Source organism: Sinocyclocheilus rhinocerous, unplaced genomic scaffold (genome assembly GCF_001515625.1).
Source record: "Sinocyclocheilus rhinocerous isolate Xijiao unplaced genomic scaffold, SAMN03320098_v1.1 scaffold3187, whole genome shotgun sequence".
NCBI lineage: Eukaryota > Metazoa > Chordata > Actinopteri > Cypriniformes > Cyprinidae > Sinocyclocheilus > Sinocyclocheilus rhinocerous.
The window spans coordinates 348,594-362,652 of record NW_015643040.1 but is presented as its reverse complement, the minus strand read 5'-3'; the positions used below and the strand labels follow the sequence as shown (position 1 = coordinate 362,652).

Below are 14,059 nucleotides of genomic sequence, written 5' to 3'. Positions count from 1 at the left end.
GTCATTGTATTACACAATATGAATAAATGAGTCTGTGAAATTTGTTTAAAAAAAAATAGGCAAGGCTGTAGGCATATACTGTATAGGTTATGATCAAAATAACCGAATATTATCATAGAATGGTCAGTTAAAGTGTCTGTGAACCAGGAATAAATACAAAATGAACATGCACAACACTACACATGCATGTATGCAAATATGTATTCGTATTATGATTTATTCTTTTCAAAGACGTGTGACACTTGAAACTGGGCAAGTGGTTCGCATTATTTGAATCAGAATAGGAAGCAGTCACGTGGTTGTGTGCGAAAACCAAGCTTCGGACGTCACAGATCACATGGTTTTGGCAAAATGAACCAAGCTCCGGTACAGTGCTTCACTGTGAGATGTTTCGTTTTTTTGATACAAGCTGTCTTTAGAAAAGTTTACATGGTATTTTTTCTTTTCCTCTTGCCTCGCGCACAGTAAGTGGTTAATGAGTTTCTGTTTTATAACATAGCTCTGCCTATGATATAGGACTTAGCCTATCACACAAACAAGAGTCCTGTTTTTTTTCTCTCGAATATCTGCACGATTGCAAATGTACAATAAACAACAACTTACAGAGTAACTTTCAGACACAAAATTCAGTTTTGTTCCGTCAGAAAGAAAATAGAACAAACAGCAGAACTGCTGCATCTCTGAACAGCAGTGTTTTATTCCTCAGCGTTACACGGACCAGCAAATTATTCAATCAGGCTACAGTCGTTTGCAAAGTTAAATGAATCAGCTTTTTAAACGAATAATGATGTTCTATTTGAGGGCATTTGTAGTGTGGGCCCAAACATAACCTCAAGCCCAGGGGCACCCGGCCCCCTAAGTCCTGCCCTGGAGGTAACATACTCAGAGTCAGTCACTGTGGTAACTTACTCTGTGAACCTAACCTGGTCAGGAGCAGGTTTTCTTCGGTAAACCCAGAGTTTCTTATGGTCTCCTCCCCTTTTTAAAGCGTAAGCGATGTTTAAATACTTCATTCACTCATTCACGCTGCAAACATTTTTTAAATGTGAAAAGAGCGTTAAACTATGTGGAAAAAGCTGCTGCGCATTGAAACAGACACTGAATAATATTAAATATGTCAAATGTTTGTAAAGTCATGTAGACTACACCCATGAAACTTTTATGCTTAAAACTTTACCTTGATTGTGTTTTATAATTCATTTTTCAGATGCTGCTGCGGTCTTTTTCCTTTTTCTTTTTTTTTTTCTTTTTTGCCGTGGGATAGGCTACCATCAAAATGAATATTAGTTCAATAATTTACCGTTTTTACCTCTGACATTATAACAGTGATTAAGAATTAAAGTTATTTATTGACTCGGAAGTATGCGTACGTCTTTTTGTCGTGTTGTTGCCATAGTGAATCATAATTTCTGAGCTTCATTGATCATGACTTCTCATAGTCATGGTGCACGCGCTAAACTCAGAGTCAAACTACTCAGAGTCGACTGAACTAACACAATTTAGCTGTTCTGAAACCGAAAACTCAGAGTTTCCCATCTAAGGGTAAGTCAACTCAGAGCTTAAGTTTCAACTCAGAGTTCAATTTAATTCAATTCAAGTTTATTTGTATACCGCTTGTCACGATACAAATCGTTGCAAAGCAACTTTACAGCAAATTAAGTTTCCACAATTCTAAAAACTTCCAAGTTAGTTTTTCTCCATTTGCGCTCAAGACTACAAGTTTTTTTCTTGAGAAAATGGGTATTACTGTTGTACCATGGCGCAGTACGTTTTTCTCTAGAGTTGGTTGAACCTCCTTATTGAAACGGGCCCCAGCGCTGCTTCACGTCAAACACAGCGAATGTTAGTTTCAGTGTCACAGTCTTCACCCATGTGTGCTCTCAGCTTTCATCAAAATTTCAAAACATATTTTAAACATTGAAATGTCAGTCTCAAACCAAGATAACCAAGGTTTGGATGAAAACTCAACATTGTATCAGTCTCACTTTGATATCTATTTTTAAACATTATAAGTGAATGGAAATAATAACTAAATGGTAGAATTCCTTAGGTTGTGACTGAGACTTTGACATACCTAGCTTAATAACTTTATTCCCTTCTCTGCAAGGTCTTCAGTTTAAATGTGGCACAGTGTTGAAGACAACTAAATGACACATTCAGAGCCTCATGAAGATCATGTGATGCAGGACATCACATGACAATTATCTGTTCAGATTCAGAGTTCTGATTCAGAGTTTAGATCAACATTGAGCAAGTAGTCAGGAAACAAAAGTCACTTTGTACAAACTCTTCTGGAGCAGCAATAAGGGAGTAAATATTGTGAGTGTTGGTTTAGTACGAAGACGTTCGAAAACACTTATGAGTCATAACATTGATTCACTAAGAAACTTTGACAAGAAAATAATTCAAGTTATGATATTGGCCCTGCTTAGCTTTAGCTCTTTTCTGAACATATCGGAATTCAATACTAAACTCTACAGAATCTCGGAGAAATAACACTACACTTGTGGAATAAACAGACTACAGATGAAATGCCAGAGAGGTTGTTTTTCCTGTGTTTCAGAAAATCTTCTTGCTTCCATTATCACTAAACTGAGTGTTAGTCGAACAATATCTGATGTCTGTTTACTAAATGTGGGCATGAAGTAGCCACTAACACACCAACCGGCGGCAGTGCCATTTGCCACACACAAAGAATGTGAACTGTTTGCAGCTAAATCTATTCTGAGCATAAAGACAAACAGAGAGTCTGAGTTTGTGACCAAGGAAAAAACAACAACAAAGCCACTTAAAGTTAAAAGGAGTCAACCATAAATATGCCTTGAGATGTCTGAGAGGAGGTAAAGACAACTTAAATTACAAACAGAACAAAATGATATTGATGCATAGAATAACAGTATAATGATCCTTTGTAACCCATTTAGTCATTTACATTTACATTTAGTCATTTAGCAGACGCTTTTATCCAAAGCGACTTACAAATGAGGATAATAAAAGCAGTCAAAACTAACAAAAGAGCAACAATATAGAAGTCCAATGACATAGAGCCTGAAAAACAGGTGGACAGCACTGTAAAGATGGCAGGCGTCATTGCGGGAATCCTCATGTTTGTCATCATTCTCCTGGGCGTTCTCCTCACCTTCAAACGCAGGTACTGCTTACATAAACACACACACATATACACACACACACACACACACACAAAGAAAAACAAGTAGATACAATAGAAAAAAATAGAAAGCTAGTGTTTGTTTGGTTTTTTTGTTTTTGTTTTATTTAATGAATTTAGGTAAATGGGTGCAGAGCCAGTGGTGGTTTTGTAGGCAAACATTAATGCCTTGAATTTAATGCGAGCAATTAAACCAAATGTAACCCTTTGTACAGTCTGAGCCACACCATTGCCTTTGGCTGCTTTTGATCATTTTGATTAAAACTTTACAAAGAGGTTGTCTTAGCCTGCAGAAAAATTCTGTAAAACCAGGTGAATCCGTAGTGTTGTTTATATAGTCACAGTTGAGCTCAGGTACGTGTGGCTATCTTCTCTCTCTGGTTGATTCAGCCAGTCCTGAGCTTCGAGGTCACTTACTGTACAGCTGAGGACAAATGTGGGAATGAAATTAGTAAAAATGGACTGTAGTTCTTAGTAAATCAGTACGACATGATTTGATCTGGATTACAATTTTACTTCCTCCTATAATGCTTTTACACAGAACATATTATTAATTATCTGCCAATTACTGTCTTTCATGAATTAATCTCCTCAGTTGTAAATGAGTCAGGCATTACTACACGTCTCAGGATGTGAGAACTGTGACAGAACAACACTTGCCTTTGTCTTAACATTCCCATTCCTCTTTGTTTCTGCAGGAGCATTGATGAAATTTTAAAAAGATGAATAGATGAAATGATCAATGAGTCAATAATTCAGTAAATGTTTATGATTTTTAAATATAGATGCATCTGAAGTACTGTATTGCCTGAAAGACACAATACCCGCACTGTAGAAAGTGGTAACCTAGCTATTTCTATCTGATTTAACCCATAAAAATTATTTTTATTGGTATAACCTAATGTAAATAAGTTGACTCAATGATATTAAATAATATTTTTGACCTGAATAAAACCAGTTAATTTAGACGTTGCCTTTTTTAGTGCACTGATGCTCTCATCTCAAAGAGGTTTATACTGCGGCTCTCTCATTATCTGATGTGGTGGTCTGTTTGCAGGGTGGAGCTTAATGGCCTGATTTTACTTGCAAGGAAAAAAGGGGCCTCTGAGACTGTGGAAAGCGGTTGGGCTGTTCTATATTTGCTTTGACCATATACACATGCTCCACCCTCGTCACACAGCCCACACAAACCACGCAGTTCCTTCAGACCTCACAAAGCTTAAAAGGTCCTTGTGCTATAAATTCCTTGATGCAAGATGCTCTTTTTTTTTGTCACATAGGCTGTAGATCGTAAAGCAAACGTTTGAGATTGTGTATGTTGCACCTAAGCTTGCGTATCTGCGCACACTGAGCTCAAGCGCTGGACGTAGGTGAGCGAATGAATCTCGAGCTGCGTGTGGGTGGGTGGGTGAGGTCAGTTTGAGTAAATCACTCTGCACCACATACAGGAGGGGTTCTGCTTAAATGAGCATGTTGGAGTTTCACTGGCGCTCTAAATAGCAGACGGCACAGTAATAAAAGCAACAGCTGATTAGCAGCTGCTACAGTAAGCAGGTTCTTCCTCCTCGAAGGCAGGACAATGCTAAGTGCTAGCACATGGTGTGGACGTGACCCACGAGAATGAAACACAGAAAGCACACATAAATGACAAACAACATTTGGTTAGAGAAATGCTGTACTACTAAGTGTTTCTGGGCCATCATTGAGGTTTATGTGTATTCCTGGACTGTAGACACTAATTGGTGCTCACAGATTTAGATGAGACTTAAAAACTCAGAAAACCCGTCCTTCACATGTGGACTCATGGATTCTTTAGCAACAGCTCTGAAAGAGATCTTTGTTCATTTCACGCTCTTTTCACAGGCCCATGTGAAATCTGCTCCTACAGAACGGCCATCAGTCACATGTTCTACACAGCTTATATGTATTTATTATGTTTAGACCTTAGCTATCACTCAAAGTACAGTAACTAAAAAACCTGTTTATTATTTGATTGATAAATCTTTAGAACACAGAAAACACATAATGAATTTTAGGTTAAGTAAAACTTTATTAATCCCTTCAGAGACATTTTTAAGAATGTATTACAAGAGACTATGGGTTCTTCATAACAAACTGGAATATGAATATAATTATGAAATGATTAATTTTCACTTTTTTTCTAACAAAGAGCCCTTGTCAAATAAGACAATATATTAAATCTATGAAAATGTTTTTTTGTTTTTTGTTTTTTGAGTCTGTTTAAATCCTCCTTTGATATCGTTCATAGAGTTCTGCAATCCAGCTGCAGTAAGAATATCTGAACATACAGAAGCAACTCGTTTCTCCCCAAACAAACACACATACAGTACAGTATATACAGTCAAGAAGACTTCAGACACCTGCTAGGTCCCAATGCAATTCCTCACTTCAACTTGATTATCTTTTCTACTTGTCAAATGAACTTACTGGCCATTTATCAAAAAATAAAATAATATTTCATTGTTCAGTACTGCTTTAGAAGGTATTAAAGTAGTTCATTTTCCAGCTAATGTTTCGATCATGTCACATATTACTTCATGAATCTCATCATTCTTCTTCATGAAGTATGTGTAGAATCATAAAAATGTTCTCTCCTCAATCAAACTTACTGATTTATCAGTCAGCATGTCTTTGTTCTCTGCAAACTTGTATCCAAACAGAGTCATAGTGGGGCTGCACACTTTCTGCACCAGCTGCACCAGTTTGAAGGGAATGCTGAACCTCCACTTCTCCACCTGTTCCGAGGAGTTCTTCTGGGTGGAATAAACTCCACTGACCTCCTTAGATGCCTGGGTATTTTTTAAGATCCACTCTTCCACCTTTGCAGTGAAGGGGATGCCTATAAAGTCATACATCTCTGCAGCTTTGCGCATGGGGAATCGTGCGATGTCCTCGTAGCGCACTAGCATGTAGCGTCCGCGGAGCCACGGCGGCTGCTTCAGTCCGATCTCAGCAGAGGTGCGGATGTTGTCGCAGTTTCCTTTGAGCTTCCTCACTTCATCCTCGTCCACCGGAAGGTCTCCGTCCACGGCCCAGCGCTTCCAGATGTCATACTTGCTGGAGAAGGCCACCATGCGCGAGGCGAGGACGGCGCGAGGATCTCTGACCAGCTGGATGAAGGTCATGTCGAGTCTGGGATCCTCGGCCAGCGGCTGTAGCGTCTCCAGCTGCCGCACACGGACGGACTTAATCACGCGGTGCTGCTTCTGCATGCAGGACTGAGAGGCCAGCGTCAGGTTTAGCGGACCGCAGCGCCGCACACGGCAGTGGTAACGCTCAAATACTTTCCTAACAAATGGCGTGCAGACGGGATCTTCGCACAGCGACTGGCTAGACTCGCGGCGGAAGAGCGCAGCAGTCACATGATCCTGCGGTGGCGGCTCGATGAAGCTCTCCAGCAGCGAGAAGTCACACAGGAGCAGCTGACGCAGCACGTCTCGATACGCCGGCCCTGCGACCGAGGCGTTCGTCCCGCCGGTCTCAATGGTTAACATGCGCTCCACGTGCCACAGCGGCTCGAACAGGTAAAACATATTGGAGCCCTGCTGGTTGAAGAACTCTCCCACGAACGAGGAGCCGGTGCGAGTCGTGGCCAGCAGAAGGATGTGTTTCCGTCCTCCGGCTGCAGACTGCTGGATGGACCGAGTCGAGTTTTCCAGATGAGGATTCACGTGTTGATGAGACGAGATGTCAGTGGAGACATTGTGTTGCGCAGCAGACAAGAGAGAAGCGCTAAGCAGCAGCAGCGGGGTCAGTTTTGGGGTCAGTTTATCAGACACCCTGAAAAAGACAGAAAGCGTGAACGGTAGGACAGTTACACACAGGATGGATAAAGCTATTAGTGCTAAAGGGTCATTTCACCCAAAAATGACCATTCTGTCATCATTCATTATCCCTCATGTCCTTCCAAATGTGTATGGCTTTCCTTCTTCTGCAAAACACACGAAGAAAAATATATTTTGGGGGATTTTTTTCCCAATTTGTTTGGTTCCCAACCATCTTCAAAATGTCCACAGATGAAGTAAGTCATATAGGTTTGGAACAACATGAGGGCAAGTAAATGATGAGAGTTTTAAGTAAGTAAATGAGTTTTTTTATGTCTCGTCTCTTCTCAAAGAAGGAATTTCTCCATGAACAGTAATTTGTATACAGCAAAATGAATAACACATAGTCACCAACACACCAGACAAGCTTTGATTTGAATGTTTTCTGACTGTTATTTAATTTACTGTAATACTCCACTGCATCACCAAACTGAACACACATGAGTCACACATACAGAGAAGAGTGAGAAAAGAACCTACTGTGAAATAATGTTGTTTTCCTTTTCTATGATGACCAGAGCCACAATAAAGATGACAGAAATGGTATATTTAATGCGCATTCTTGTGTGTGATCGTGTTCAGCAGGTGATTCACTCTCAGATCATTCCTTCATCTTTTTCCTCTGATTGGACTCTGAAATAAAACACACACGTGACACATGAGCCATGAGAAACAGTTATACCATGCTGATCTTGATTTATTCCTCTATAAACTCTTCACTTCATACCCACAAACACATAATCTGAATCAAAAGTATTTCCCATGTTATAGCATGTGCGTAATCATTAATTCAACCTAGTGAGAGCCAGTCTCGTTGCAGTCATGGACAGTCGGTGTTTTGCTTACGCGTGCTGACAGTAGTTTCTGTGGGTAATTATTCTTAGGTCTCATGTGACCGTAAGATATATAGGAGCATAGTAGCATTCATTTAAATGTTTTGGATTATTAATAGCATTGTCAAATGTTAAAAATTATAGACCCTTCATTTCTTTGTAAGTGGGCAAACTTACAAAATCAGTAGGGGATCAAATAATTATTTTCCCCACTGTATGTATGGGTCATGCTTTACAAAAGTTTGGTTTTCATAAATGATCTGAATAAATCTCTCGATGAGGCAGAAAGAGAAAAATCAATGCATGATAAGTCGATTCTGACGTGTTCTGTGAGTGTAGTGTATCTGTGCAGTGATCGGCAGGCCGTTCATATGGAGCTGCTAAGATCATCTGAGAGAATTCAGCTACATTTCTATGCTGTTTATAGGCAGTTATTTACTGTGCATAATTTGAGATATATTCAGAGCACAACATGCTGCGAGAAGACTTACTAAAGTTTGCTCTGGAAGCAGAAGACAAAGTAGTAGTAATAATTAGTGATTTTTGTTTTAGTAAACACCATTAATTATCACTCGCTGTGAATCATGTGCAATACTGACACCACAGCAGAGGATGCTGGGTAGGGTTTAAATTAAAAGCTAAAAACTCCAATAAAATATAAAGACAATGTATTTCACATGCAAACAAAGGATTTCTCATAGAAACTGCTGAAATGTGTTGCTGAAACTGCAAACAGACAGAACAACAAACATACATTACACGAAACAGCAAATGTGACGCAACTGTTGCCTTAAAGCCACAATACAGCTGGATGCGAAATCGACTGATTACACCTCTACAGTTTGCGTTGGATCTTTATTCTTCTATGCACGCAGTTGTTGACATACCAATTATCCAGATAGTCTAACAAGTCTTTATATGTTATGTGTCTGTGCATAAATGGAGTAAATTTGCAATTATACTGGTGAAAAAAACATGTTTGGCAGCAGAGATCACAGGATCATCCCAGACACATTGACTCAACACTTATAGGTTCAGACAGAGTAAATCCTCTCTAGTCTGTTATTTGGAGAAATAAATGTGATTCTGTAAGATTCCAGTTTGAATGATGACTGCCAGAGACTTTACGAACATTTCTGAGCCGAGATCAAAAGCAGTCACGGAGGATCACGGAGAATCACTTTCTCTCATGAAGAAGCAGTTTAAAGGCTTCATTTCAAAAACATATTTGTGAAAGAGAAAAAACGGACATTGGCACAGCAACACAAAAGTACAGCATCACACATACACAGTACAGTAGTATGTGTATATTTAAATTATGTATAATCAGTATGTCATTGGGATTTATGAGCCGGGGTAATAGATGAGCAAACTTTCAAAGCCACTAAAATATTCCAGACTCTCGCCTTCAGGAACACTAGATAACCAGTCCTCCAGTCTAAAGCAGGGATATTTGTGACCCTGTAAGAGTGGCTTGTGTGGGATAATTACACAGCTGGAAGAGAAGCTGTCCAGCCAGCAGATGGTGGTTAGGAGGCAAGTTCTGTCTTGCACTGTTAACAGGAGCCACAAATTAGACTCAGAAAACCTTTACATCACTACCAAAACTCTGATCAAATCAGTTTATGTATTTGGCCGTGTGAACGCTCATTTCCCCACGCGGTCTCTGTTACGCTTTCATCTCTAGTCATCTAACCAAAACCTGAACTAACTGTAAGCTGCACCATAAAACCGAATCTAAAATGCTCCCCATTTTCTGTTTTAATTCTTATTTGTAGGTGATAATCATCGACATGCATGTAATAATCAAAATACAAATCTACAGGAGATCTTCACGACATGTCTGCATTATTCATGGTCTTATTTAGACGGCTGGTCAAATGATCATCAATTATCATCATGTAAAAGACCTGAAAGCTGTGCTTCGTCTGATCATCTCACACTCGTGTCACATTCCTCACACACACACACACACACACACTCTCTCTCACACACACACACACACACTCTCTCTCTCTCTCTCTCTCTCTCTCTTACTCTCACAAACACACACACTCACACACACACACACACACACACACTACAGAGACTGACAGCAAACACTCCCTCAGTAAACAGCAGCACTTAATTTGATCTGAATCATCTAAAGACCTGTGAGAAAAACATGAATAATTTCACCAAACCTCCAGCCTTCGCCAAATCAATGTCCATTGACTGACACACAGCGGAATGAAAATATGAATATTGCGAATTGATGTAGTGATGCAGTAATACATCTGCAGATTTACAGATGTTACAACATCAGTCGGAATCACAGTTGAGCGATACATTGATTCACTTACAATGTCATTCAACAATTATATCAGCCAATGATAAACACACAGAAAGTCATTCATGATCATTTTTAAATGACACTGTCAGACAGAACAGAATGATATACTGTACCATTATATTTACGCGTTCGTTTGTTTCTCCTTCACGTGATGAAAAAAGCACAGTAAAATCCAGATCATGGTGTGTAAAATTCAATATTCAATAGTTTTAAAAAATCGAATCCATCATTTAATAATCATTCACGTCCAGCTCCGTAAGATATTAAAACTATTAAATCAAGCAACGACTTACACAAACATCTGAAATGGATCTGGAATGCAAATAAAACTCACACATTTGTTGTATAAGTGGATCGAAATACATTGACTTTTAAAAGCGAACGGGCTCGAGGCGAGGGTCTGAGATGCGCTGATCGAGTCTGACTGAATCCAGCACCAAACAGCGCCGAGCGTCACGTGAGCCGTGACGTGCGCGCCCCCGCGCCGACGCCAGCGCAACATTCTAACAAACAGAATGGATATATAATTATATAATTAGGATAAAACCCTCAGGAACCGACCGTGCTCGAGACTAGATTATTGGCTTATCTCTAGTGAATTATGTAATGATGTCTCAGACTGTATCATTTCAGCTTCTCCACTTACGGATGGTTACTCTGTCCTTATCAGTTTCTAAGAAATCATAGAACTCTCCTATTATTTGGAAGTTCAATAATGACTTGTTAAAGAACGATAGATTTTGTCAACAGGTGATGATTCTCATTGAGGAGATTGGAACGCTAGATATGTCTAATATGGTTTAAATTTAAAGTCAAACAAATAGCCATTTAAATAGGAAACTTATCAGTGAAGAGAAAACAAAAACAAAAGGAACTGATTGAGAAAATACATTTATTGACAGCTAATACAGAAGCAATACCAGAAAACACAGCAAAGCTACAATCACTGCAATCTCAATTAAACGAGCTGGACTCAGAAAAGGCAAATGGAGCTTATATTCATTCAAGAGCCCAATGGATTAAAAAAGGTGAAAGAAGTTCATCATATTTTTGCCAAACAAAAGCAATCAAAGAAAAAAATTAATAAACTTGAAATTAATGAAACTGTAATTGAAGATCAAAACGAAATCCAGGATGAAATTTGGCTTTTCTATCATAATCTTTATAAATTATAAAAAAGAGGATTGTGATGCTTTATTTAAATAAATTAGAAATAATATCCAAAAACTGAATGAGGAAGACAAATACTTAATTGATGATGAGTTGACTTTAGCAGAAATTGATGTGGCATTAAAACAAATGAAAAACGGCAAATCACCTGGTCCTGACGGTTCAACTGCAGAATTTTTAAAACATTTTTGGAAAGATATTAGGAAGTTATTATATAATGCATTTTTGGAATGCATTCAGAAAGGAAGTATATCTCTGACAATGAAAACAGGATTGATAACTTTGTTACCTAAACCCAAAAAACTGTTTGTCACTAGACCAATAACTCTATTGTGTACGGATTATAAATGACTTGCCCTGGTGTAATCATCTCAAACATGCACTTGAGAAACTTGTAGAGGAGTATCAATCGGCATTCATTAAGGGAAGATATATCCAAAATCATATTAGACTAATCCAGGATATGATCGAGTATCAATCAATGATGCAATCAGTTAGTCTCATTTTATTTATAGATTTCTATAAGCTTTCGATACCGTTGAACACGAATTTATATTTACAAACTTAATATGTTTGGGTTTGGAGAAGGATTTTGTAAGGTTATAAAAATGTTTTATAATAACATTTATAGTTATGTATCCCTCAATACAGGTATGAATCTTGCGTGGAATCAGACAAGGTAGTCCAATTTCTCCAAAACTGTTTATTATGTACTCAAATGCTAGCTTACCTGATTGTCAAACATCCTCAACTAAAAGGTATAAGTATTTTTGATTATGAGTATTGAATTAGTCAATTTGCTGATTATACAGTATTATTTTTAAAAGATAAATCAAAAAGCCTTGAACATTATTTCAGTTTTCACAAGAGCATCGGGCCTTTGTCTAAATTTGGGAAAATGTGAATTGTTACCTTTGTATTGATGGAAGGAGGGAAGTATAGAATCTATTCCGGTTAAATTTGAAGTGAAATACCTAGGTTTAACAATTTGTAACGATTCAAGTACTAGAGAGCTATAGTAAATATAGAAGAGAGAATAGATATTATGAAAAAATCTCTTAATCATTGGCTTATGAGACATCTGTCAAAGCAGAAGGCATATCTAAACTAATTTATCCATGCTTTTCTCTTTATGTTTCTCCTCAACTGATCAAAAAGATTATCTCTATAATGTTTAATTTTATATGGAAAAATAAAACTCATTATATTAAAACTGGAGGTCTGAAAGTTTGAATCAATGATTCGAGTACTTAAACTGAACTGAATTAAAGATTATTTAACACAGCCTAATTCAGTTTAGTTTCATATACCAAAGGCTATATTTAAAAGAGTTGGTGGGTTAGAATTATTGTTGAAATGCGATTTTGAGATTTCCAAATTGCCTGTTAAGCTTTCAAATTTCCAGATATTGCAATACTGGAAAATTATATTTACCCACAACTTTACACCACATGGAGCCAGCTTGTGGAATATTAGAATTATTACAATAAACAGGAAGACGCTATTTAAACAAGAATGGTTTGAGATAAAAGTTCTTTATGGTGTCGATTTGATAGATGAAGATGGTCAGTTAATTCAGTATAATGCATTCATGGAGAAATTTGCGATAAAACGTTCCTTTAGAGCAGGCTGCAGAGTTTAGGTCCAACCCTGCTCCAACACAAGCCATGTAGTTCTTGATTAGCTGTGTTTAATTAGGGTTGGAGCTAAACGCTGCAGGGCTGTGGCGCTCCAGGAATTGAGTTTGACACCTCTGCTTTAGAGAATATAATACTGTATGTAAAGCCATCCCTCTTGCACTAAAACAATTAATACAAAATACACTAACATATTCAAATGTGTGTGTTAAAATGCCGGAACTGAAGATTGGCGAAGTGTACATTAGGGACAAAAAGTGTAACAATAACGTGATGTATTCAAATGTAAATTATTTTATGATTTCAATTGACTATCAAGAGTTCAAATAGTTGATAATGAAACATTCAGAAACAAATGCTGTAATTATTTGAAATGGCCAATTCTACCTAAAATGAAGGAAATTCAGTTTAAAATCATTAATCATGTTTCATTAATAATCCTGCTGCTGACATTTTACGGAAAAGATTCTGTTTTGAAGTAGATTTTGGGGGGATTCTGCTTAGAAGAACCTGAAACCATTGAACATTTATTTTTTGCTTGCCCAGTCACATGTTCCCGCACATGAACCCGCAGTTCTGGCAGGATCTTTACAGTTGATTAAATATTAATAATGACATTCCTTCACCACATTTATTTCAGGTTTATTTCAGGTTTTGAACATTATTATTACTATGGGTAAATATCATATTCATAAATGCAAATGGAATAATAGAAAACCTCTTTAACTTGTTTTAAAAAAGAAGTGTAAAACTAATTTATCTTCCACAAAATATTTATCAGAAGACAATGAATCCCTTGGTGAATTATATAAAGTCATGTATGAGTCTCTGTCTTTCTAAGAGTTTGTAAAGATGTTTTTTTTACTCCTTGCAACCCCCCAAAAAAGGTTTAAAAATGTTTGAAGATTGTTTTCTTGTTTATTATACTGTATAACTTATTCTTTTATTTACATGAACCTGTTTAAGTATTTGTATATGAAATGTCAGTTGTATGACTGAAAATTTGAGCACTTGTTACTTGTGTGTGTGTGAGTGTGTGTGTGTGTGAGTGTGTGTGTGTGTGAGTGTGTGTG

At 37.7% G+C, this 14,059-nt stretch overlaps 1 protein-coding gene across 2 annotated transcripts; it reads right to left on the bottom strand.

The window, feature by feature from the left end:
* Window positions 1–5,578: 5,578 nt before the first annotated feature.
* LOC107756950 (carbohydrate sulfotransferase 3-like) lies at window positions 5,579–10,426 on the bottom strand. Of its 2 annotated transcripts, none has more exons than XM_016574277.1 (3): window positions 10,293–10,426; window positions 7,495–7,647; window positions 5,579–6,970 (listed from the first exon to the last, which is right to left on the bottom strand). In XM_016574277.1, exons 2-3 carry the CDS (start codon window positions 7,572–7,574, stop codon window positions 5,767–5,769), a joined length of 1,284 nt encoding a protein of 427 aa, XP_016429763.1. In that variant the 5' UTR covers window positions 7,575–7,647; window positions 10,293–10,426; the 3' UTR covers window positions 5,579–5,766. The 2 variants fall into 2 exon arrangements, with proteins under 2 accessions (XP_016429763.1, XP_016429764.1); XM_016574278.1 differs by having other exon boundaries at window positions 7,495–7,636.
* Window positions 10,427–14,059: the final 3,633 nt, after the last annotated feature.